At 44.6% G+C, this 26,735-nt stretch overlaps 1 protein-coding gene and 3 long non-coding RNA genes across 5 annotated transcripts in view; 1 reads left to right on the forward strand and 3 right to left on the reverse strand.

Annotated features, from left to right (window-relative positions):
- Window positions 1-1,660: 1,660 nt before the first annotated feature.
- On the reverse strand, window positions 1,661-5,676 carry LOC311315763 (uncharacterized protein; the record flags this gene model as incomplete). Its single annotated transcript, XM_084446462.1, has 9 exons — window positions 5,537-5,676; window positions 5,251-5,402; window positions 4,670-4,826; window positions 3,737-3,903; window positions 3,488-3,621; window positions 2,652-2,717; window positions 2,392-2,430; window positions 1,969-2,104; window positions 1,661-1,737 (listed from the first exon to the last, which is right to left on the reverse strand). Exons 5-9 carry the CDS (start codon window positions 3,566-3,568, stop codon window positions 1,661-1,663), a joined length of 399 nt encoding a protein of 132 aa, XP_084302588.1. The 5' UTR covers window positions 3,569-3,621; window positions 3,737-3,903; window positions 4,670-4,826; window positions 5,251-5,402; window positions 5,537-5,676.
- A 3,261-nt stretch (window positions 5,677-8,937) lies between these two features.
- LOC311315928 lies at window positions 8,938-9,934 on the reverse strand. The gene is made up of 3 exons (XR_014630683.1): window positions 9,829-9,934; window positions 9,249-9,377; window positions 8,938-9,050 (listed from the first exon to the last, which is right to left on the reverse strand). It is a non-coding gene; the product is annotated as an uncharacterized lncRNA (long non-coding RNA).
- Window positions 9,935-10,069: 135 nt separating this feature from the next.
- LOC311316576 lies at window positions 10,070-12,061 on the reverse strand. The gene is made up of 4 exons (XR_014630719.1): window positions 11,922-12,061; window positions 11,632-11,787; window positions 11,052-11,208; window positions 10,070-10,244 (listed from the first exon to the last, which is right to left on the reverse strand). It is a non-coding gene; the product is annotated as an uncharacterized lncRNA (long non-coding RNA).
- Window positions 12,062-19,797: 7,736 nt separating this feature from the next.
- Window positions 19,798-26,735, forward strand: part of LOC311316061 — a 334,289-nt gene continuing 327,351 nt past the window's right edge. Inside the window, exons 1-3 of one of the 2 annotated variants that reach the window (XR_014630694.1) lie at window positions 19,798-19,895; window positions 20,262-20,345; window positions 20,567-20,717. This is a non-coding gene — a long non-coding RNA (uncharacterized lncRNA). Of the gene's footprint in view, window positions 19,896-20,261; window positions 20,346-20,566; window positions 21,183-26,735 lie in introns of those variants that run through there. The other variant, XR_014630695.1, reaches the window with a different exon arrangement.

Below are 26,735 nucleotides of genomic sequence, written 5' to 3' on the forward strand. Positions count from 1 at the left end.
CTGAGACAGCCACAGAGTATTAGAGTGAAATATAATCTCCCAACATTAAATAGTTAGGATTATGGCAACAGAAAGCAAAAGGTTTATGTTCTCACCTCTTCGCTTCGAAACACCTTTCAGGAAGTCAAATCTATGAAATATAAAACAAGAGCATTGAGACACACATCACCTTTAAATGGGACCAATTGCATTCACGTCCTACGTACGTGAGCATTATTCTGATAGGCCTGTACACTTTAAGACCATCCTTTGAAACTTACCTACATTAAACCTTCGGAATTGAATGGTACATTCGCCATTTATGATATTAGGTTATATCTGCAGTCTGTAGACTATTCCATAAACAAGCTACGTCTTATTAACGTTAGGCTAGTTAGAACTAACCTGCACGCCAGCAAACAGCTGTCGCTAACGTTAGCTCAATACTAAGCAATCAGTGACGGTCTCTTGACATGTTGTTTATAGAATAGACTGCAATTAGCTCATAATGCCCTAAATAGCGAATGTATGCTTCAATCTCACAGGGTAAATGTTCTAATTTGATAATCAAACGGCATAATAGCTAATTTATCCTATAGAAAGCAGTATCCGTCTCGTTTTGAAAACCAACGGACGTTGAGCAGTTAGCGGCAGTTAGCGTTAGCTAGCTAACGTTACCCAACGTCCCTTGTTTAAAATAGCTAGCAAGCCAATTTGTCACTTGTCAATAATCAGACAATATAAAATATTCGACTTTTCTAATTAATTTCAATAAAAAAATACGCCTATTTGACGTTATTAGTTGAACATTGAGTGTAACTCGCTAGCTAGCGTTAGCCAACATCAACTCACCATGACACCGGAATGTGACGAATGAACCCGTCTACCTAGCGTGTACCTTGAGCTTGCGCGAGGGCAAAAAAAAACACAAGTCTGATTATTGATGCATGAAAACTAATTTCATATTTGCTTTACATATAATGAATGCATTTGGATATATAACGATATATACATAAGTACATATATGAATACATTGGTATTTGTTTTTATTCATGAACAGTTCTAATTAATTTAATATGCTTTATTGACATGAATGTCAGGTGAACAATATTGCCAAAGCATCAAGGATAATACAATTCAATAATGACACAAGAAATCAATTTAACAGACCAATAGGTCTTAAAATAGGTCAAATCAATGTGTGACTTTTCAATCATTCCCAACTACAGTGTATGAGCTCTGAAGCTCCACAAACATATTCACATTGTCACTCAAGTTATTCGGAGTACAAACACACAAGAGGCTTAAACTGGATGTGAGCTGCTACAGGGAGCCAGTGTAGGGAATGAAGTGAAGTTGTGTGGGACAAGCATCAGCTTTCTGGACAAGCTCCAGGGGTCTGATGGCCGACACCGGGGCCCCAGCAAGGAGGGAGTAGTAGTAGTTCAGGCGGGAGACGACAGGAGCCTGGATGATCACCTGCAGCGTTTCTTCAGGGAGAAAGGGGGGCATCCTGATGTTGTAGAGCAGGAATCTGCAGTCAACTTGAATGAAACTCCTGGGCTATGTTATATAACATTACGCACAGATAAGACAGTTTGACATGACATGAAATAAAACCACTGACGTAGCGCAAATAAAACATTTTATTTCATCCATTAAGTATGTTTAAAAGGTGATGCTATAGAAGGTCGTCTCTTTCCAGCACTGTACAGCCGGTGTGCCCGCAGACCTGCCCAGACTGGTGCTGTAGTGGTCCTGAAACACAGAAGACCCTGTGAAGAGGCTGTTAGCTGGGACAGAACTCACAATTACACGAGAAGTACAATCTGTGATTCATAGTAGACTGTTTACAGGCAGCTGTGACTGACATGATTCCAGTGCTTGGTAATTCATTTACAGGGATATATTGACAAAGACCGTGTACAGGTGTATAGTGATAAATGGGGCTACAGGGCATGGTGTAAGAAAGGAGGAGTGTGTGTGTACTGTATTTTAAGTCCAGGGCCATCCGGTTATTCTTCAGCACAGCCAGAGGAGGTGGTACCAATGTCTGGGCTCCCATCGTACGGTAAATACAGGGGACTGGTTCTCTGCTGCTCACTCCATCTCTACTCCATGTCTGCTACCAGAAAGACAAAGACTCACAGAGAGTTTGTTTATTTTTTTCAACAGGTGAGCTAGTGGGTGATGCCACTTACTGTGCTAGGGAGGGTAGGATGTTGCAGTCCCCACTACAATAATTATGTTTAGGATTGGAGGCCACAGTAAGGTCCATCAGACAGATTATTGCAGATTTAGAAGGTGGAGTAATAGTGGGCCTTAAGGAGTTTGCAAGTGGCACCTATAATCAGATTGCTTACACCTTCAGTACCTGATTAGATAAAATGCCTTGACGTCGGGGTGACTCACCTTAGGCGATTGTTCAGGTGGTGAATCATGTGATGTCAGCTGGTCAAGCCCATGGGCAGAGCATGAGAGAGAGAGAAGGAGAAAGTGAAACAGAGAGAGGAGTTCTCTCTCTCCCATAGATGCCAGAGAGTGATAAATAAAGGGGCTAATCCAGGCATTCAAGATGCATTAGAAACACAGTTGTGTGGTGGTGTGTGGGATACTCACACAGTAGCAGGCTGTGATGGTGATCTGGATGTGTTCCTCCCTGGTTGACACACCTGCTTCAGGTACAGGAGCTTATGGAATGTCTCGTCAGCACTCTCGATGGAGGCGCTCACACTCACCTGAGAAGTGGGAGAGAGAAGAACAGAGGTACAATAATTCAGACGGGGGAGGAGAGGTGTTATCATAGCTAACATTTATATAAACTCCAACACAGGGATGAGTGGTGCTGGGAGAGAGAAAAGCACCTAATGAAACAGTCATAAGAGGCATGAGAGGGCAGGGACATTCCACAAACATCTCTGGCTTTTTAGACACACCTCATCTTCAGCGAAGACTTGGGTTTGAGGGCAGGAATGTACACTTCTTCATAGCCTTAGTTAGTGGAAGGATCTGTCTGGCAGCTGGCAGCTCTTGTCGGCAATGAAGTGACTCTCATAGGCAGAGGCCTGACAGAGCAAACCGTTAGTTCAGGCAGTAGTCCTCTCTCCTCTTCTAAACTCTGAGCTATAGGACAGACTCGAGTTACAGAAGGAGGCTGAGAGTCACATGTTCGACCTCAAGGTCTGTCTCACCTCTCCCCATTTGCTGTCCTCATCCACACACACACACACTCTCTCTCTCTCCCTCTCACTGGCACAACAGCCAGGATCCTCCCTCTTAAGCACCTACTGCATTTTTAGTTTGCTATTCTTCACTTTGCTTTCAGCACTAGATTATGCTCCAAGTCTCTTGTATTAAAAAATGAGATGCACTTGTGAGTTCTGGCAATTAGTAGTACACTGACCTTTCCTATGTTAAATGTGATTATAGTAAGTCACTTTGGATAAAAGTGTCAGCTAAATGACTGTAATGTAGTTAAGAGTGCGTGTGTGTGTGTGTGTGGCGTTACCTGCATGCGGTTCATGGACTCTGAGCTGGTCCAGCTGGTTGGCAGAGCTGAGCGCCTCAAGGCGGATGTTGTCAGCTTCATCTTCTTCTCCTGAGCTCGCTGTATCACTGTCTCCGCTTCGTCAGTCCGACAGCCTGTGCAGACAGACACGCACAGTTCCAACTCATCAGGCAGATACACTATCAAACATGAATGAACCAATACAGGTCATCAGAACTCAAAAACATCATGATGAGGGGCAGTCCATACAGTGAGTTGGAGTGTGTGCTCCTTAGCATGTGGCTGGAGGGAGTGGATCTGTTGTGGGAGAGTTTGAGGGAGGAGGGCAGGGAGGAGTCAGTATTCTCCTCAATGTTGGAGTTGGAGGAGGCAGAATTGGGATACTTATTCTTGCTGAATAAGAAGGAGCTCTGCATCTGTGGAAGACAAATACATACAGGATGTGTAAGGAGGAATACGCTCCCAAAATGAAACCGCAGAGTAAGAGGCATGGGAAGCGAGGGAGAGTGGAGGAGAAGATCTATGAAAAATTGCAAGTGAGAGCTAGTCAGTCACTAAGAGAGGAGAGAGCGAGGTGAAGAGAGAACACTAGGGAGACGGTGACTTGAGCATGTGCTCTAAACGCAAACGCTTAAGGATGTAGTGCGAGTATATAAAATTATTACTACTAAGTGATATAGAGGGTGTCAGTATGCATTCTTTCAGAGCGTTCTGGAGACTGCTATACATGCAGATGAGATGCTCATGACTTACTCGGACGGTTTGGCTCCACTGGGTCCTTTAGCATCAACTATCAGACGCTAAGGAAAATAATCTATTGTAATTAATAACAGTGGCTCCACTGCAGCCGTTGCGTTTGATGCCTGCGTCCGACATTAAGAGAATCTACTAGGTTCATTTCTTGATTTTTGATGGACGCTGACAGTTGACGCTGACGGACGCAGTGGAGCCAAGGGGTTAGAAGGCGCGTGTCTGGTGAAGGAACAGACAAGGTCAGGCAGAGTCATGCAGGGTGTCGAGGGAAGACAGGTTGCAGCCAATCACCTTCTCAGACACAAAAACACATTATCTTGTCTTAGTGGAGCTGCTGTCATTAATTACAATGGATTCATTTCCTTAGCATCTGATGGTTGATGGTTGACACTGACGGATGCAGTGGAGCCAAGGGATTAGATTGCCTACCTGTTATTTTAAGAGTTGTTCACAGGCCTTTTTGGTCGATACAATATCGTACACAGACAGGTGCTGCTTCTGAAGAGTCCAGCTGCTCAAGGGCTGCACTGACTTCAAAATGGCATCACATTGTTCCTAATTACAATTCAGATGGTCTCTGGTTCTGCTGTAGGAGAAACAGATATGGGAAGAATATGCACACTGTTATAACTGAGCCGACTCAGGTGTAGAGGAAAGGGTAAGCACCTGAGCAAGTAATCACACCAGTATTATTGATCTGATATAACATGTAGTTCAGCTAAAAGCAATCGGAGGCATTATCATCACATAGCTATTTGCTACGCTCTGAATCAACAAACGGCATGGCACAGCCCAACTAGCACTCTCAGACACTCGTAACCAAATCATTGATTCTAATTTGGTTTTGTCACATAGCTCATAACGCACGTGTCAGCGCTGTTGCTTGATGGGTGAGTTGTGTACATGCTATTGCTATAATAAATAATCCTGGGGGGGGGGGCATGTGGTTATGTTACATACCTACTAGATATTCTATATACACTGGGCATGTGGTTATGTTACATACCTACTAGATATTCTATATACACTAGATGTTCTAGATAGTCCATTGCCTGGGTGGCTGGGGTCTTTCAAGATCCTGTTGGCCTTGGTCTTGTATCTTAAATGGTTGATGTAGATGTCCTCAAGGTATGTTCCCCCCAAAGGTACGTTCAGCTGATCTCTGTAGATAGATAGATAGATAGATAGATAGATAGATACAGGTGAGGTTAACGCTGTGCTGGGACAGTCCAGGGCTGAGTTTCCCCAGAGGCATCCAAGCGCTACGTTCATCGTAAGCTACGGCGTTCTTCTTACCGCTTAGTGCCTCTGGGAAACTCAGCCCAGGGCCAGAGGTGTGTGTGGTGCAGAGGTGAGGAAGAGATAGCGGCCCGGGACTGGGACTGGCTGCAGCCCTGACTCTCCAGCTTCAGACGGTCGTTCTGCCTTCAGCCTCTCCATCTGTCCCAGGGGGAACACAGCTGTTAGTCAACACCATAGCTCAGAAGACGTGTGTATGTGTGCGTGTGATCGTGTTACCTGTGTGTGCCTGTGTGGTGTTACGTCTGTGCGGTTCATGGACTCTGAGCTGGTCCAGCTGGTGGGCAGAGCTGAGCGCCTCAAGGCGGATGTTGTCTGCTTCATCTCAGTCTCCCCAAGCTCGCTGCATCACCGTGTCTGCTTCACCATCCAAACAGTCCGACAGCCTGTGCAGACAAGTTAGAACATACTCTGGGTGGATACACTTATCAAACATGAATACACAAAACACCAGTCTTTAGGACTCAACATCACGATGAGGGGCAGTCCGTCAAGTGAGTTGGAGTGTAAGCATGCAGAAGAGCAGAGCATCACAGCTACTAGTTAATAAACTCCAACACAGGAATCAGTGGTGCTGGGAGAGAAGCTACGGTGTGGTAAAATCACTTTACTGAGTCACATTGATTGTGATTAGGACCAGCAGACATTAACACACACTGGGTAGAGTGTGCAAAGGTGTATTAGCCGGGTATTCATCTTCATACAAGCTATTCAACTACTACTGAACTAAAAGATGCCATCAGTACCAAGAATGATATCTTGACTGCCGTTTGAGCCAGCATTGTTACCGCACGTGATTTTAGCCTCATCATCTTGCCTTTGTTTTTTGTTTATTTTATATATTGTACAGCACTTTGGTGCAACTTCTGTTGATTTTAAACGTGCTTTATAAATAAAGCTGACCTTGACCATCACTCACCTCCACCTCAAACACTGGAATGAACACCAGGGTGTCTCTATCATTGACGGGCTGTTCGCCTAGCTTCACCGCGTAGTTCCGCAACAGGTATGCTTTTCCACTCTGAGAAGCAAGGAATACAAATGAAGAGGGAGTAGCGCCAACTACAATAGTTAACAAATATTAACCAGCTCTGTTAAGAGTAAAATATTGATTCCGTTTTTCTTTGAATAATATTAATCATTTGAATACGGATTCTGGTGGCCTGTCGGATGACAATAATTAGTGTGAGTACTACAAATCAAGTATGATCACAAACACTTGTCATTTGTGAACCAGTGCCTACAAGAGTGACCTTAATGCTGAGCAAAACGATCAATACACTGTGGCTTTGAAATGGGTTAGACTATACACTATAATGCTGGTAAGATCATGTTAACTGAAGCTGAGGTGGGCGTCAGGTGGCGACATGCTGGTGTTCTTGCCTTCTGAGTCGATATTGATGATAGATAGATAGATAGATAGATAGATAGATAGATAGATAGATAGATAGATAGATAGATAGATAGATAGATAGATAGATAGATAGATAGATAGATAGATAGACAGACAGACAGACAGACGGACAGACAGACAGACAGACATCAGCCAGTCTTAAAATAGGCTATTTCATTGCATTAGGCTACTGCGACAGCAGACTACATCAACACAGTGAAACACTACTGAATTAGCAAATTGTAGTGAAATTACCAGTTGAACTTTGCAGAAAAGAGAGGCTGAACCACTTTGCTCCCGACAGGCCTATAGCCTAGGCTATTTTGCCGCCACCAGCGCGTCGACGCTCCACTGATAAAGCGCACGAGAGAAAAAGACGCTCGGTAAGGCCTATAACATAGGCTATTTTGCCGCCACCAGCGCGTCGACGCTCCACTAATAACGCGCACGAGAGAAAAAGACGCTCGGTTAAACCTTCCAAGTGTCACTTTCTCCCCTTCAGAAGGAAGACTGCTCCCAGGAAGACTCAATTCCAGGTAAGCTGTCACGAAATAATTTGACATTAAAATAGTCTACTTTGTTAATTCTGTGACATTGAATAAAGTAATGCGCCTCTAAGTATATTGGGAGCATATTTTGACTGTATTATAATCTTTAAGTAAGATTTCAGGAGTAATTTAACATATTTCATAAACCAAAATCCTCTAACATTATCAAATAATGTTTATACTCTACAGAATCATTTTATACTGACCACTTCATGTATAGGGGATATCTGTATTTAAGAATGACTGCTATAAAATGTCCAGAAACCTTTCTAACCACAATCTCTGTTTAGATTCCAATTGAAGAACAAGAGCGGCTTGACAAGTGAGTATTCTGGGTTTTTCCTGGCTCAGAATGAGGCGGTGGTGGTACTGTAAGTGGGGGTTCAGGTTGTATGTCAATGGATGGAGAAGAGGCTCCACACTGCCATAGAGAAAGCATTGTCTGTTGTTTGACAACCGGAGCTTGATAACTTGACTTCAGATGCATTCGTGAAGTCGAGAGCTTTCGCCTAGTACCAGCACTGCTTCACGAGTGAGCTAGCTAGTGAATCGTCTGTGGGAAAAAAGGTCGCACCATTGACAATTATGTGCACTCGCACAAATGCTCCCAATTGTATTTCGGGGTCGCACAGATAAAAAATGTACAATTACACGAGAAGTACAATCTGTGATTCATAGTAGACTGTTTACAGGCAGCTGTGACTGACATGATTCCAGTGCTTGGTAATTCATTTACAGGGATATACTGACAAAGACCGTGTACAGGTGTATAGTGATAAATGGGGCTACAGGGCATGGTGTAAGAAAGGAGGAGTGTGTGTGTACTGTATTTTAAGTCCAGGGCCATCCGGTTATTCTTCAGCACAGCCAGAGGAGGTGGTACCAATGTCTGGGCTCCCATCGTACGGTAAATACAGGGGACTGGTTCTCTGCTGCTCACTCCATCTCTACTCCATGTCTGCTACCAGAAAGACAAAGACTCAGAGAGTTTGTTTATTTTTTTCAACAGGTGAGCTAGTGGGTGATGCCACTTACTGTGCTAGGGAGGGTAGGATGTTGCAGTCCCCACTACAATAATTATGTTTAGGATGGGAGGCCACAGTAAGGTCCATCAGACAGATTATTGCAGATTTAGAGGGTGGAGTAATAGTGGGCCTTAAGGAGTTTGCAAGTGGCACCTATAATCAGATTGCTTACACCTTCAGTACCTGATTAGATAAAATGCCTTGACGTCGGGGTGACTCACCTTAGGCGATTGTTCAGGTGGTGAATCATGTGATGTCAGCTGGTCAAGCCCATGGGCAGAGCATGAGAGAGAGAGAAGGAGAAAGTGAAACAGAGAGAGGAGTTCTCTCTCTCCCATAGATGCCAGAGTGATAAATAAAGAGGCTAATCCAGGCATTCAAGATGCATTAGAAACACAGTTGTGTGGTGGTGTGTGGGATACTCACACAGTAGCAGGCTGTGATGGTGATCTGGATGTGTTCCTCCCTGGTTGACACACCTGCTTCAGGTACAGGAGCTTATGGAATGTCTCGTCAGCACTCTCGATGGAGGCGCTCACACTCACCTGAGAAGTGGGAGAGAGAAGAACAGAGGTACAATAATTCAGACGGGGGAGGAGAGGTGTTATCATAGCTAACATTTATATAAACTCCAACACAGGGATGAGTGGTGCTGGGAGAGAGAAAAGCACCTAATGAAACAGTCATAAGAGGCATGAGAGGGCAGGGACATTCCACAAACATCTCTGGCTTTTTAGACACACCTCATCTTCAGCGAAGACTTGGGTTTGAGGGCAGGAATGTACACTTCTTCATAGCCTTAGTTAGTGGAAGGATCTGTCTGGCAGCTGGCAGCTCTTGTCGGCAATGAAGTGACTCTCATAGGCAGAGGCCTGACAGAGCAAACCGTTAGTTCAGGCAGTAGTCCTCTCTCCTCTTCTAAACTCTGAGCTATAGGACAGACTCGAGTTACAGAAGGAGGCTGAGAGTCACATGTTCGACCTCAAGGTCTGTCTCACCTCTCCCCATTTGCTGTCCTCATCCACACACACACACACTCTCTCTCTCTCCCTCTCACTGGCACAACAGCCAGGATCCTCCCTCTTAAGCACCTACTGCATTTTTAGTTTGCTATTCTTCACTTTGCTTTCAGCACTAGATTATGCTCCAAGTCTCTTGTATTAAAAAATGAGATGCACTTGTGAGTTCTGGCAATTAGTAGTACACTGACCTTTCCTATGTTAAATGTGATTATAGTAAGTCACTTTGGATAAAAGTGTCAGCTAAATGACTAATGTAGTTAAGAGTGCGTGTGTGTGTGTGTGTGTGTGTGTGTGGCGTTACCTGCATGCGGTTCATGGACTCTGAGCTGGTCCAGCTGGTTGGCAGAGCTGAGCGCCTTAAGGCGGATGTTGTCAGCTTCATCTTCTTCTCCTGAGCTCGCTGTATCACTGTCTCCGCTTCGTCAGTCGGACAGCCTGTGCAGACAGACACGCACAGTTCCAACTCATCAGGCAGATACACTATCAAACATGAATGAACCAATACAGGTCATCAGAACTCAAAAACATCATGATGAGGGGCAGTCCATACAGTGAGTTGGAGTGTGTGCTCCTTAGCATGTGGCTGGAGGGAGTGGATCTGTTGTGGGAGAGTTTGAGGGAGGAGGGCAGGGAGGAGTCAGTATTCTCCTCAATGTTGGAGTTGGAGGAGGCAGAATTGGGATACTTATTCTTGCTGAATAAGAAGGAGCTCTGCATCTGTGGAAGACAAATACATACAGGATGTGTAAGGAGGAATACGCTCCCAAAATGAAACCGCAGAGTAAGAGGCATGGGAAGCGAGGGAGAGTGGAGGAGAAGATCTATGAAAAATTGCAAGTGAGAGCTAGTCAGTCACTAAGAGAGGAGAGAGCGAGGTGAAGAGAGAACACTAGGGAGACGGTGACTTGAGCATGTGCTCTAAACGCAAACGCTTAAGGATGTAGTGCGAGTATATAAAATTATTACTACTAAGTGATATAGAGGGTGTCAGTATGCATTCTTTCAGAGCGTTCTGGAGACTGCTATACATGCAGATGAGATGCTCATGACTTACTCGGACGGTTTGGCTCCACTGGGTCCTTTAGCATCAACTATCAGACGCTAAGGAAAATAATCTATTGTAATTAATAACAGTGGCTCCACTGCAGCCGTTGCGTTTGATGCCTGCGTCCGACATTAAGAGAATCTACTAGGTTCATTTCTTGATTTTTGATGGACGCTGACAGTTGACGCTGACGGACGCAGTGGAGCCAAGGGGTTAGAAGGCGCGTGTCTGGTGAAGCAGAGCTGGCAAGGTCTGAAGGAACAGTGTGAAGGAACAGACAAGGTCAGGCAGAGTCATGCAGGGTGTCGAGGGAAGACAGGTTGCAGCCAATCACCTTCTCAGACACAAAAACACATTATCTTGTCTTAGTGGAGCTGCTGTCATTAATTACAATGGATTCATTTCCTTAGCATCTGATGGTTGATGGTTGACACTGACGGATGCAGTGGAGCCAAGGGATTAGATTGCCTACCTGTTACCTGTTATTTTAAGAGTTGTTCACAGGCCTTTTTGGTCGATACAATATCGTACACAGACAGGTGCTGCTTCTGAAGAGTCCAGCTGCTCAAGGGCTGCACTGACTTCAAAATGGCATCACATTGTTCCTAATTACAATTCAGATGGTCTCTGGTTCTGCTGTAGGAGAAACAGATATGGGAAGAATATGCACACTGTATGTTATTACTGAGCCGACTCAGGTGTAGAGGAAAGGGTAAGCACCTGAGCAAGTAATCACACCAGTATTATTGATCTGATATAACATGTAGTTCAGCTAAAAGCAATCGGAGGCATTATCATCACATAGCTATTTGCTACGCTCTGAATCAACAAACGGCATGGCACAGCCCAACTAGCACTCTCAGACACTCGTAACCAAATCATTGATTCTAATTTGGTTTTGTCACATAGCTCATAACGCACGTGTCAGCGCTGTTGCTTGATGGGTGAGTTGTGTACATGCTATTGCTATAATAAATAATCCTGGGGGGGGGGCATGTGGTTATGTTACATACCTACTAGATATTCTATATACACTGGGCATGTGGTTATGTTACATACCTACTAGATATTCTATATACACTAGATGTTCTAGATAGTCCATTGCCTGGGTGGCTGGGGTCTTTCAAGATCCTGTTGGCCTTGGTCTTGTATCTTAAATGGTTGATGTAGATGTCCTCAAGGTATGTTCCCCCCAAAGGTACGTTCAGCTGATCTCTGTAGATAGATAGATAGATAGATAGATAGATAGATACAGGTGAGGTTAACGCTGTGCTGGGACAGTCCAGGGCTGAGTTTCCCCAGAGGCATCCAAGCGCTACGTTCATCGTAAGCTACGGCGTTCTTCTTACCGCTTAGTGCCTCTGGGAAACTCAGCCCAGGGCCAGAGGTGTGTGTGGTGCAGAGGTGAGGAAGAGATAGCGGCCCGGGACTGGGACTGGCTGCAGCCCTGACTCTCCAGCTTCAGACGGTCGTTCTGCCTTCAGCCTCTCCATCTGTCCCAGGGGGAACACAGCTGTTAGTCAACACCATAGCTCAGAAGACGTGTGTATGTGTGCGTGTGATCGTGTTACCTGTGTGTGCCTGTGTGGTGTTACGTCTGTGCGGTTCATGGACTCTGAGCTGGTCCAGCTGGTGGGCAGAGCTGAGCGCCTCAAGGCGGATGTTGTCTGCTTCATCTCAGTCTCCCCAAGCTCGCTGCATCACCGTGTCTGCTTCACCATCCAAACAGTCCGACAGCCTGTGCAGACAAGTTAGAACATACTCTGGGTGGATACACTTATCAAACATGAATACACAAAACACCAGTCTTTAGGACTCAACATCACGATGAGGGGCAGTCCGTCAAGTGAGTTGGAGTGTAAGCATGCAGAAGAGCAGAGCATCACAGCTACTAGTTAATAAACTCCAACACAGGAATCAGTGGTGCTGGGAGAGAAGCTACGGTGTGGTAAAATCACTTTACTGAGTCACATTGATTGTGATTAGGACCAGCAGACATTAACACACACTGGGTAGAGTGTGCAAAGGTGTATTAGCCGGGTATTCATCTTCATACAAGCTATTCAACTACTACTGAACTAAAAGATGCCATCAGTACCAAGAATGATATCTTGACTGCCGTTTGAGACAGCATTGTTACCGCACGTGATTTTAGCCTCATCATCTTGCCTTTGTTTTTTGTTTATTTTATATATTGTACAGCACTTTGGTGCAACTTCTGTTGATTTTAAACGTGCTTTATAAATAAAGCTGACCTTGACCATCACTCACCTCCACCTCAAACACTGGAATGAACACCAGGGTGTCTCTATCATTGACGGGCTGTTCGCCTAGCTTCACCGCGTAGTTCCGCAACAGGTATGCTTTTCCACTCTGAGAAGCAAGGAATACAAATGAAGAGGGAGTAGCGCCAACTACAATAGTTAACAAATATTAACCAGCTCTGTTAAGAGTAAAATATTGATTCCGTTTTTCTTTGAATAATATTAATCATTTGAATACGGATTCTGGTGGCCTGTCGGATGACAATAATTAGTGTGAGTACTACAAATCAAGTATGATCACAAACACTTGTCATTTGTGAACCAGTGCCTACAAGAGTGACCTTAATGCTGAGCAAAACGATCAATACACTGTGGCTTTGAAATGGGTTAGACTATACACTATAATGCTGGTAAGATCATGTTAACTGAAGCTGAGGTGGGCGTCAGGTGGCGACATGCTGGTGTTCTTGCCTTCTGAGTCGATATTGATTATAGATAGATAGATAGATAGATAGATAGATAGATAGATAGATAGATAGATAGATAGATAGATAGATAGACAGACAGACAGACAGACAGACGGACAGACAGACAGACATCAGCCAGTCTTAAAATAGGCTATTTCATTGCATTAGGCTACTGCGACAGCAGACTACATCAACACAGTGAAACACTACTGAATTAGCAAATTGTAGTGAAATTACCAGTTGAACTTTGCAGAAAAGAGAGGCTGAACCACTTTGCTCCCGACAGGCCTATAGCCTAGGCTATTTTGCCGCCACCAGCGCGTCGACGCTCCACTGATAAAGCGCACGAGAGAAAAAGACGCTCGGTAAGGCCTATAACATAGGCTATTTTGCCGCCACCAGCGCGTCGACGCTCCACTAATAACGCGCACGAGAGAAAAAGACGCTCGGTTAAACCTTCCAAGTGTCACTTTCTCCCCTTCAGAAGGAAGACTGCTCCCAGGAAGACTCAATTCCAGGTAAGCTGTCACGAAATAATTTGACATTAAAATAGTCTACTTTGTTAATTCTGTGACATTGAATAAAGTAATGCGCCTCTAAGTATATTGGGAGCATATTTTGACTGTATTATAATCTTTAAGTAAGATTTCAGGAGTAATTTAACATATTTCATAAACCAAAATCCTCTAACATTATCAAATAATGTTTATACTCTACAGAATCATTTTATACTGACCACTTCATGTATAGGGGATATCTGTATTTAAGAATGACTGCTATAAAATGTCCAGAAACCTTTCTAACCACAATCTCTGTTTAGATTCCAATTGAAGAACAAGAGCGGCTTGACAAGTGAGTATTCTGGGTTTTTCCTGGCTCAGAATGAGGCGGTGGTGGTACTGTAAGTGGGGGTTCAGGTTGTATGTCAATGGATGGAGAAGAGGCTCCACACTGCCATAGAGAAAGCATTGTCTGTTGTTTGACAACCGGAGCTTGATAACTTGACTTCAGATGCATTCGTGAAGTCGAGAGCTTTCGCCTAGTACCAGCACTGCTTCACGAGTGAGCTAGCTAGTGAATCGTCTGTGGGAAAAAAGGTCGCACCATTGACAATTATGTGCACTCGCACAAATGCTCCCAATTGTATTTCGGGGTCGCACAGATAAAAAATGTACTACATAAATCACTGAAAAAAATGTACTTGTACTTGCTACGCAAAATGTGTACAGGTTGGCAGTGTTTTTTTGTCGAGAGGTGAGGCGGCACGACATTTGACGGAGGCTGCCGCCTCGTAATTCTCTATGCAGGAAAAACCCTGGTATCACAAAGGTGTATGCCGCTATAATTTCTAGTCAGTCAATTAAAGTATTAACAATAATTGTATTCAAAAGTGAGAGCCATCGGGTTCAAATGAATAAAGGCTAGGTTAACATTGGACGAATCGTTTGTGAGGGGAAAAAGGCCATTAGGTTAGGCGAAAATTACTCGTAAACGTTTATATACACAGTTGAATGTGAAGACAACTTTGTAGCCCATTCAGTTCACTACTCATATCTAGCAGCTACAGCTGTATAGACTACTGCTACACCACAGCTAGCTACGTTCACACCTACGCGATTCACCGCCGATTCTTGCAGCGAGTTTACATTGGAAGTCTATACAATTCGCGCGAATTGGGCGGCACGAAGCAAATCAGGCGGCGCGGCACGGGCGAACCACTGCCGGCGGCGAAACGCCAGAGTTGGATTTTCTCAACCTTTGCGGTGGATTCGCGCGGTGACCCCCACATTTCAATATGCGTGCGCCGATCTGCGATGCAATTCCGAATTCTGCGGCGAGATCAGGGTGAACCACGCGGCGCAACCTTGCGGTTTCCGCTCTGGTGTGAACGCAGCATAAAGGCCGTTTCAGACGGGGAGCGACATTCCGCCTGCGTTCTCGCTCGGATCAGCGGGGGACGCACGCGTCCTGCGCGCAGCAGGGAAAGCTGACTACAATTCAGCTCTTGTCGCGGGCGGGCGTGTGCACGAAACGAGCACAGGCTCGACAATTTCACGGGGTCGCACCTGCTTGCCGCTCCGCCCCAGATTGTCCGCGGCTCCCAAATTGTCCGCTCGCTTCTCTCGTTGAAAATTAATTACAATGCGCGGATATCGCTCCTCGTCTGAAACGGCCTTAACCGTTATAGTGAACACTATTCTAACATGTCATTAACACCATTAAAACAGACCTGCAGGCTGCTGTACCATAATGTTATAAGAAAACAAGCTGTACATACTCCACACCTCCCGCCACACATCAGTTTACAACAGCGCCGACACAAAAAGCTACGAATCTAGTAACGTTAGTTCTTGATATACAGTAGCTAGCCCGTAGCTAGCAGATCATTCTCAGTCTTATCTTCATTTTAAACACATTAACCATTTTCTAATAATGGATGTCACTAACTTACTCACCCTGCTTTACATGTGCAGTTAGACTCAATGATTCTGTCCTGATAAATTTCAATCTGGACTTTCTGTGGCGTTTGTTCCTTCCGCATAACGTAAATTTCCAACACCTAGCATCAACTCTTATGTAGTCATCTGCTCCATCCGAAATCCAAATCTCATGGACATTTCCTCGTGTAAAATAGTTTATGCCTTTCTGTAGAGCTCTCTTACACAAAGTAGTGGCTTTTGGCAAATAACAGCCAACAATACAGCGGTATTGTCAGGAATCCTTGAGAGAATGATTGAGAGTGTTTGCTGTTCAGTTGACATGTGCTCCAGCTTGTGGGCAACAGTAACTGGGGGGGGGGGGGGGGACTTGCTGCGAATCAGCCACATACTACAGCCAGCCTCACGTGTGTTAGCAAGAAATGTCAAGCCAATCCTATTGGTGATATTTGGCTAGGGGGCGGGACTAGTAGAGGAGGGGATCTGTTAAGCGCTTGTGTACCAATTTATTGCTGGAGACAATGGGCTATATGCACAACTCCAGTACTTCCTGAAATTAGACATGCTCTAACTTCTCTATTTCCTGTCTTAGACTATTGACATATTATTATAAATATTATATACACTATTACATATAGCCTATTCAAAAGTCTCTGAATATTGATGGGGACATGTCCCCATTAATGAAGTCATAATAGCTTATCACCAGCGTCCCCATCTAATTCTGCACCCATGCCTATTACAACAGCAAGAGATGTGTGTGTGTGTGTGTGTGTGTGTGTGTGTGTGTGTGTGTGTGTGTGTGTGTGTGTTTGGGGGTGGTGTGGGGGGGGAAACACTGCTGATCTTTTTCACTTTTATTTTTCAGCATGGCCCTTCTGATAAATGTTTTGAAGAGCACCGCCTCTCACCCCTTTGAACGCCCACCGACGGTGGCGGTCAAAGTGGTGGCAGAGAGTATGCAGAAGAAGGTGGTCCGTTGGAGGTGGAGCGAAGAGATTTGCCACCCTGACGTCACCAAAACGAATAAGATCTGCGCCATTTCAGATGGCCAAACAGTGTCAAAAATAACTCTGTTTGAAGATCAATCTTCAAAGTTGCAGGTTTTTACTCTTTCATTATCATACCTATAAAACATAATTGTTGGCAATCATCAACATCTGTAGAAACCAGTCTATCTTTTGTAGTCTATTGTAGTTGGCTTCATGCATCTAGCTCATCTGTATTCCTTTCATCTCATTAGACTGGGAAAAGCTACCTTATTAAAGGATACACCATCAAGACCTCCCAGGACCAGGAGAAAAAGATTTGGATCACCAGATCCACAATGGTCTTTAATACAGCCCCGGTGGCTGTACCTGACGACCTTGAGGCCCAGGCCAAGGCCCTCCTGAAGCCAGCTCCTGAAGCCAGCCTCCCCGCTCCTTCCTCTGAAGGACAAGGTGACGGGGAGGCTGATGTCCCTGCAGGGACGTGTCATAGAGGTTAGATCTCATTCCCAAATACAGCCTTATACTGCGTCAAAATGTGGGCTGGCTTTTCAAATTCTCATTCCAAAGACATGTTCCCTTTGGCTTGCTAGAGGTCTCTTTAACTACACTTTTGGCTTTTAGAGTTGATTTGATGCATGTACCCCACACGTTAGAGCCACAGATTAATGAACACTGCATCCTATTCAACGTTTTGGCTGCAAAAATTCAGTAGAACCAAAAGATCCAAAGTGCCGTTCGTTATTAAATTGGAAGTATTTCCATTATATGTATTTGAGATATGTAATAGGCCTGTAGGTGTAGGGGGATGGTACTGCATATGCTAACAAGATACATTTTATATAGTTTTAACAGTGTGCTGAGTACAGGCCTTGAGTACATGTAATCTTAATGCTTTATGTATTTTCTTGCTGTTTGTTGTAGCTCTCTTCGGTTCTAAAAATCAGGGGGAGCCAGGAGGAATACCCCTTACGAAAGCTGACTCTCCATAAGGTAAATATATGTTTTTAGAAAGAAATCTGACTTCAATTTTATCTGACTCTTTTAATAACAAAGCATCTTGCCATTTATTTTTTAACCTTTTTGAAATGTATTAATACCATGTGAAAGGGTGAGTTTGAGATATTTTAGATTTTATTTTTACCCTTGACCAATTTCCTACTCATTGGTGATGTTGTCATTAAATTTTAAGTAATTTCTCAACACTTAAAAAAATAATAATACTTTTTTCAGGACGGAGAAAGGGTGGTTGTCTCCCTTTGGAGGGAGGCCATCCTCCTTGAGGCACCCCTCAACGCCATTGTGAGCGTGTCCCACCTGAAGGGGAGCAATGGGCCATATGGATATGTGGCCCAGAGCACAACCTGGACAGAAATTGAGGTAAATTATTATATTGTAAATGTGGTGAAATGGGGATTTCAAAAATGTCTTGGGATATGTGCACAAATTTCACATTACCCATCAGCTTGGTCCACAAGGGACATCTTAGTCTTAGTTAACTGTACACCTTTGACTAACCAATGCTTCTGTGTAACCGAGTGAAAGGTGAGTCCTCGTAAACCCTCGTGGAGTGAGTAGTCCTCCGAGGTGGTGGTAGCGAGCAGCTGGTGAAACTCACTCCCCTACTATAAAGGATGTGCTAACGACCCTGCCGAGTCAGATATCTCTCTTGGTATAGTTATTAGCACATATGACTTGCGAGCGCAATGTCACATGTTCCCACCCTGGACAAACCCTTGACATGGGTCAAAGGAACTAGTGACAAAAACAACGGAGCAGAATGAAGTCCGTCACATATGCTTATTTGTCCTTGAAAATAGCACACAAAAATAAATATGGAGAAAAAGTGCTTGAAATGAAACAGTATGAATTTAATCTGTACGCTGAGCCCTATGTTTGATTGCCCTCTTCTAGGTGCAGAAGAGCACTGAGGTCAAAATCGAAACCATCCAGGTGGCTGGAGTGATGGAAGATGAGGACGATGATAAAATGCTGACCATCCTCCTGTTGGATGACAGCATGAGAAAAATAAGGAGGGATCTCTGGGAGGGCGTGGTGGGGGGGCTGGAGCTGCCAGAGGCACCCTACCCTGTTAAGGTGCACATAGAGGATGGGGAAATTGTTGTCCTGCAACAGGTTTAAGGTGCAGAATCATTTGTTAATGTTAATGTTATTGTTTTTGTTGTTTATTAAATAAAATAAAAATGGCATGTTAAACTCTCTGTGTGTGTGTGTGTGTGTGTGCACGCACCTGTATTTCAAGCTCAGGGGCCATACAGTTGAGGTCCTTCTGTGAGCTTCAGGTTCTCTTCTACAGTATTATGTCTGAGAGAGATAAGAGGTGCTTGATCATTCATTTAGTCTCATATATTAACTGTGATCATATGTGATTTGCAATACAAGTATAAGTAGCACCTATAATCAGATTGTTTACACCTTCAGTACATGACCAGATAAAAAGGCTTGATATCGGTGTGACTCACCTTAGGTGACTGGCCAGGTCGCGGATCATGAGATGTCAGCTGGCCAAACCCAGGGGACTGGGTTCCGTTGCTCCATCAGGGCGCAGAGGAGAGGGTAGAGGGTGGGAGGATGAAAATGCTGTAGGTCCAAGCAGAGGAGCTCAGCAAAGACTGTACCACCTCCAGAGAAACACCATCTGGGAAGATGAAAGGAGGAGAGACACTTCATACAGGCCGTGGAGCTCCAGGTGCTCCAGAGGTCCCATCGTGTCCAGGCTCCTACTGTTGGTGGCTGAGAGCATCGCAGTGACACATCACATGAAGTCAACAGCAGAGGGAGACCAGGAAAATGAGAAAGAAGCACCAGTAATGATAAATCACATTCATTGAACTTAAGAGAGTTGAGAGATTCAAACACTTCACATTCAATTTTCATTGTTCAATGACATTGCAATGCAAACTGTGATTAGATAGCATCCACTTGTCTATTTTTGGCCACAAAGTGGGTGTCTATGAGCTTCTGGCGCTGTCCCGATTGGCTTTGAGGTAAGCCGTTTGTGATAACGAAGAAGAAGGCAAACTGCCGTGAAAGAACCACAGAAGAAGAAAAAGATAACGAAGAAGAAGTAGGCTAAGCGTCCCCAAAAATGTGATTCCTTGGGTATTAGCTATGTTTTTTTTTTCTGACCGTCAAGTACAGAAGGTGAGATGTGTTCTGAAAGAAGTTTGATGTCATTAGCTAGTTAAATGTCCGACTGCACGTTAGTGGGTCTACAGTTTTTTTTATTTTAGTATTAGTGATAGTTTAGTTGTCTGCTCGTTCGCTATAATTTCACTAACGTTACTGTAGCAAACCCATCCTTTTGCTTCTGTAAAGTCCACGCAGTCACGCCAAGCAATTGATTAATAATATTAAATTCGTAATGTCCGGATCGGTTCTGAATGATAGCTGATAGGCTGGTAACGTTAGCTTTGTTTAGCATGCTGCCTAGAACGCCGCAAAGCAATGCTAACTTTAGTTAGCTGGCTAGGTATACGTTTTATAAACATCCACTCATATTTTCAACAGGTCCACGTGTGAAGCCCCTAGTGCTCATCCCAAAACGTACCCACACCTATTGTATCTGTAGGGAAGACAGCATCTTCTCTGATGGTAAGTAGAGAATTATAAATGTTATTTCTTTGTTGATTTAGCCGATACAGTATTCTCATGAACATGTCATCTGTGACGGACATACACAGACAGACTGACAGATGGACACACGTGTGTGTGTGTGTGTGTGCGCGCGCGCGCGCGTGCGTGAGTGAGTGTAAGTTACAATCACAAACACAATGTTATAGTTATAACTAAAAATATCTTTATTTTCCGTCCAGGTCAGCCATTACCAGGCAGTTCAACCTACCCCAGCCCTCCTCCCAAACTTTCTGGCTATGACCAGGATGCGAGTCAGTGGACCTGTTCCCAGCAGCAGAAGATCTGGATGAAAACAGAGCAAGTACAAGTCTATGGCCGGGCTCTCTTCCTGTGAGCAACCTCATGAAGATGATGTTATTATGGCATTTGCCTCCTCAGTCAGAGTTGATTGACAGTGTCTCGGATCTTACGTCCCAAAGTACCATCCAAAAGTACTTTCTAGGAAGGAAGGAATATAAGTGCTACTACTGTATTCATAAAAACGGTGCTTGCACCTACTGTATAAGAGCCTGCTTGTGTCCCAAAATTAAAATCCCAACTGATACTGTAGAATGTCAAAGGGATGATGCAATAAGTAATTAGACCTCACTTCGTGTTTGTGACGTTGAGTTGTTGTCGAGTGGCGGCCATCTTAAACTCTTCGAGATTTTATATTAAATATGTAAGAATGTCAAAGGGATGATGTGTTAAGCCATTAAACCTCTCCGGGCCAACCCCCTGCACGCACCGGTTTAGACTGTGTGTCTAAACCATACAGTAAGTCAATTCTATTTACGGTATATAGCACATGTTCATACAAGCAAATGTAGCACACAGTGCTTTACAGAATAAGAAAAGATGAATACATTTTAATTAATAAATGAATAAATAATACATTTTGTACTGATATGCACTGTTATGTCTTTGCACTGTCCTGTCCTGCACCATGTCCAATATCATCTGCAACAGCGTATGCCTTAACCCTAGTCAAATTCCTAGTATGTGTCCTCGTCCTAGTATATTCCTATTTTAGTCAAATTCCTAGTATGTGTTAACCATATACTTGGCTTATAAACAGATTTTGGATCTTGAATAAAAACATTTATTTATACAAATAAGAAAATAAGGTAGGAAGGATAATATATGATAAAAGAGAATTGAAAATAAAATTAGAATAAAAAAATTTAAGATTTGCCAATGGCGTGGATATTGCTGTGGTTTCGAGACTCCGCCCCCTCAGGTCAGAGCCAGTCGGGGACATTGTAGCCCTCTCTGGGCCTCCCACCGGCACCCAGCGGTGAAGACCATGTGTCTCTAGCCCACTCAAGAGCTAAGTTGTTGTGTCCGTGGCGTGGTGGCCAGACTCCGCCCCCTCAGGTCAGAGCGGGCTGGGGGCAGTCCAATGACCTCTGGGCAATCTCCATGCACCAACCGGTGTAGACCGTGTGTCTCTTGCCCACTCAAGGGCTGAGTTGTGTGGTGCGTGATGTTCATAGTGACGATACTCCACCACCTTGGGTCAGAGCTGGTGAGGAGCAGGTCAGAGACACACGGTCCATCCCCATGCACCCCCCGGCAAAGACTGTCTCTCTCTACCCACTCAGGGGCCGAGCAGTAGTTGTGGGTGCGTTGGTATGGAAGTTGAGGTGAGTGCTACTATTGACTATTGACCCATCGGGTCAGAGCCGGTCGAGGACAGTCTACTGCTCCCCGGGCCACACACATGCACCCAACCGTGAAAACTGCGTCTTTAGCCAACTCAGGGTCTGAGACGTGGGGACGGTGGCGTGGATAGTGGCGTGGTGGCGAGACTCCACCCCCTCAGATCAGACGTTGTTGGGGGCAGGTCAGTGATTGCCAGGCCATCCCCATGCACCCCTCATTGGAGACCATGTGTCTATAGCCCACTCCGGGGCCGAGCCGTAGCTGTAGAGGTGTTGTATGGAAGTTGAGGTTAGAAGCAGTAGCAGGGAAAAGCAGTAGGTGTTTGTTATAAGTACTGCTAGTACTACACTCAAAAATAGATTAGACCACTCATCATAAGACCACTCATCATAACTCATAGTTTTATTGAGTTCAATAGCTGAAAGAGGAGAAAAGATATTAATATGAGTTTGCAGCCTGAAAAAGAGTGTCATTCTAAATATTTCTTTAACTATGAGGAAGGAAGGAAGGAAGGAAGGAAGGAAGGAAGGAAGGAAGGAAGGAAGGAAGGAAGGATGGATGGAAGAAAGGAAGGATGGAAGGAAGGAAGGAAGGAAGGAAGGAAGGATGGAATATGAATGCTACCACAGTAGTCATAAAAGGGTGCCTGTACAGAGAGCCTGCGCGTGTCCCCAAATTCAAATCTCAACTGACACTGAGCATCCTCTCATTCACTTCAATGGAAAGGCATGCCGGCTTTAGACAGCTCTCTCTCAAAAAGTATAAAGGCTACAGCTTAGCTATTGACATCGGAGGAATCCTGAGAACTGGCTGAACATTTGTATATATAATTGTCCGTGTAGCTTAAAAACTGTAGGCATGGCGACGAGTTAGAAAAAGTGTAAAAATGCAAAATTAGCAGCTCAAAAGTTAGAGGGTGGGCCCATACGTTTCAATGGAGAGCGCAGTTGCCGAACAAATCGTCATAGAGCCAAAACTATAAGTCACACGGCTTAGAGACTTACATTGTACGAATCAGCACAGTTGTGTGAACATTTTAATGTATAATATGTGTAAGAGCTGTTAAAACTGTAGGAGCGACAGCAGTTTACAAAACGTGTAGATATTTTCAAAAAACAGGCTACCACACTCTAGAAACTGAACATTCCACACATCCGCTTCAATGTTAAAAAAGGTCCAAAACAAACTTAAATTACATAAAAACTATAAGGAATTTTGAAAATCTGTTGAATGCGTTAAATGTGCTAAAGGTCCTGAACATTTTAAACTTTGAAGGAGGTTTCTAGCACAAAAAATGAAGGAGGAGATAGGTTTCAAAGCTGAAGAGAATTTCAAGGTCCAGCCATAGACTTCCATTGTAAAAAAAATATTGAAAAAGCTGAATATTTTAAAAAGTATAAAAGATATTAAAAATCTGAAAGATATCCCACAAAGACCTTAAAGAGCTGAACATTTTGATAGTTGAATGGTTTCTGTAGCTCAAAGTATGAAGGAGTTGAAGGCTGAAGAAGGTTTCAAAACTCCCCCATTGACTTCCATTCAAAAAAACTGTTGAAAAAGTTGAATATTTTAAAAAGTATAAAAGGTATAAAAAATCTGAAAAGATTCCGATAATGTCCTTAACAAGCTGAACATTTTGATACTTGAATGGTTTAAATAGCTCAAAGGATGAAGGAGCTACAGAGAGCCAAAAAACGTACGGAAGAAGAAGTAAGAATAATAATAATAATAAACTATAAAGAACTGGATAACAATAGTGTGAATGCTCTAAAGCATTCACACTAATAATAAAGAACTGGATAACAATAGTGTGAATGCTCTAAAGCATTCACACTAATAATAAAGAACTGGATAACAATAGTGTGAATGCTTGCAGCATTCACACTAACTAGAAAATTGCATTTCCTGCAGAAAATGCGTGTGAATGCTGAGCAGCTGAACGGAATAGCAAAAGCATTGCTGAAAATGCATGAATGTGAGAAATCTGAAATGTCAAATGCATCACACCTGAATGGTTGAAAATCCTGGAAGCTGAAAAGCCTGGAAGCGGAAAATCTTGAAGCTTAGCTGAACTGTGAAACTGGCAGAATTGGAAGCTGAAGTGCATTACATAAAGAAGCTAAGAACTTAAATACATTGCTACAAAAGCTGGAAGATAAACTGTTACACTGTAATGATGGAATGTATTGCTAAAAAGATTGGAAGCTGAAAAACCTGGAAGCTGAAATGTGAAACTGGCAGAATTGGAAGCTGAATTGCATTGCCTAAAAAAGCTAAAAACTTAAATACATTGCTACAAAAGCTGGAAGATAAACTGTAATACTGTCAAAGCTGGAACATGGAATAAATGATGGAATATATTGCTAAAAAGCTTGTAGGCTGGAAAACCTGGAAGCTTAGCTGAAATGTGAAACTGGCAGAATTGGAACTGCATTACCTGTAGAAGCTAAGAACTTAAATACTTTTAAACTTTTCAACCTGAGTAGTTTAAGCCTTGAACTGAGCCTTTAACTTGAAAGATGAGCTATAGAGTAATACTGTCAAAGCTGAAAGATGGAATAAATTATGGAATGTATAGCTTAAAAGATTGGAAGCCTGTCGGGTACAGTACAGTGATCTCTGGGCAATCTCTATGCACCAGATATTGAAGAACGTGTCTCTAGCTCACTCAGGGACTGAGTTGTGGGGTCTGTGGCGTGGATAGTGGCGAGGTGGCAAGACTCCTTGGGTCACAACCCGTCGGGGACAGTACAGGGACCTCTTGGCAAATTCCATGCACCCTCCAGCGAAGACAATGTGTCTCTAGCCGCCTCAGAGGCTGTGTTGTGAGGTCCGTGGCGTGATAGTGGTGTGGTGGCAAACTCCGCCCCTTTGGGTCAGAGCCAATCGTGAACAGTGTAGGACGTGCCGGGCTACCCACCTGCCTTCACCAGTGAAGACCGTGTGTCTCTAGCCACCTCAGAGGCTGTGTTGTGAGGTCCGTGGCGTGGTAGTGGCATGGTAGTGAGACTCCGCCCCCTTGGGTCAGAGCTGGTCATGGACAGTATAGGCCGCACTGGGCTACCCACCTGCCTTCACCAGTGAAGACCGTGTGTCTCTAGCCACCTCAGAGGCTGTGTTGTGAGGTCTGTGGCGTGGATAGTGGCGTGATTGCGAGACTCCGCCCCCTCGGGTCAGAGCCGGTTGTGGACAGTGTAGGCCGCACCGGACTACCCACCTGCCTTCACCAGTGACGACCGTGTGTCTCTAGCCACCTCAGAGGCTGTGTTGTGACGTCCGAGGCGTGGTAGTGGCGTGGTGGCGAGACTCCGCCCCCTCGGGTCAGAGCCAGTCGTGGACAGTGTAGACCGCACCGGGTTACCCACCTACCTTCACCAGTGAAGACCGTGTGTCTCTAGCTGCCTCAGAGGCTGTGTTGTGAGGTGCGTGGCGTATTAGTGGCATGATGGCGAGACTCCGCCCCCTTGGGTCCGAGCCGGTCTTGGACAGTGTACGCTGCTCTGGGCCTCCCACCTGCCCCCACCGGCAATGACCCTGTGTCCTTAGCCCACTCAGGGTCTGAGTTGTGGGGTGCGTGGCGTGGATAGTGGCGTGGTGGCGAGACTCCGCCCCCTTGGGTCAGAGCTGGTCGTGGACAGTGTAGGCCGTGCCGGGCTACCCACCTGCCTTCACCAGTGAGGACCTTGTGTCTCTATCCACCTCAGAGGCTGTGTTGTGAGGTCCGTGGCGTGGATAGTGGCGTGATGGCGAGACTCCGCCCCCTCTGGTCAGAGCAGGTCGGTGGCAATGCACTGACATCCGGGGAATTGCCATGCACCCAACAGTGAAGCCGTGTCTGTAGCTCACTCAGGGGCTGAGATGTGGGGACAGTGGCGTGGATAGTGGCGTGGTGACGAGACTCCGCCCCCTCAGGTCAGAGCTGGTCGAGGAGAGTGTACTGCTCCCCGGGCCACCCACATGCACCCAACCGTGAAAACTGCATCTTTAGCCAACTCAGGGTCTGAGATGTTGGGACGGTGGCGTGGATAGTGGCGTGGTGGCAAGACTCCGCCCCCTCAGGTCAGAGGTTGTGGGGGGCAGGTCAGTGATTGCCAGGCCATCCCCATGCACCCCTCATTTGAGACCATGTGTCTATAGCCCACTCCGGGGCCGAGCAGTAGATGTGGAGGTGTTGTATGGAAGTTGAGGTTAGAAGCAGTAGTAGTGAAATACAGTACGTGTTTGTTATAAGTACTGCTAGTACTACATTCAAAATTGGATTAGACCACTCATCATAACTCATAGTTATATTGAGTTCAATAGCTGAAAGAGGAGAAAATATATTAATATGAGTTTACAGCCTGAAAAAGTGTCATTCTGAATATTTCTTTGAATATAAGTAAGGAAGGAAGGAAGGAAAGAAGGATGGATGAAAGGAAGGAAGGAAGGATGGAAGGAAGGAAGGATGGAAGGAAGAAAGGAATATGAATGCTGCCACAATAGTCAAAAAAGGGTGCCTGTACAGAGAGCCTGCGCGTGTCCCCAAATTCAAATCTCAACTGACACAGAGCATCCTCTCATTCACTTCAATGGAAAGGCATGCCGGCTTTAGACAGCTCTCTCTCAAAAAGTATAAAGGCTACAGCTTAGCTATTGACATCGGAGGAATCCTGAGAACTTGTTGAACATTTGTATATATAATTGTCCGTGTAGCTTAAAAACTGT

The sequence above is a fragment of the Borostomias antarcticus genome (genome assembly GCF_949987555.1).
Source record: "Borostomias antarcticus genome assembly, chromosome: 12".
In the NCBI taxonomy this organism is placed as follows: domain Eukaryota; kingdom Metazoa; phylum Chordata; class Actinopteri; order Stomiiformes; family Stomiidae; genus Borostomias; species Borostomias antarcticus.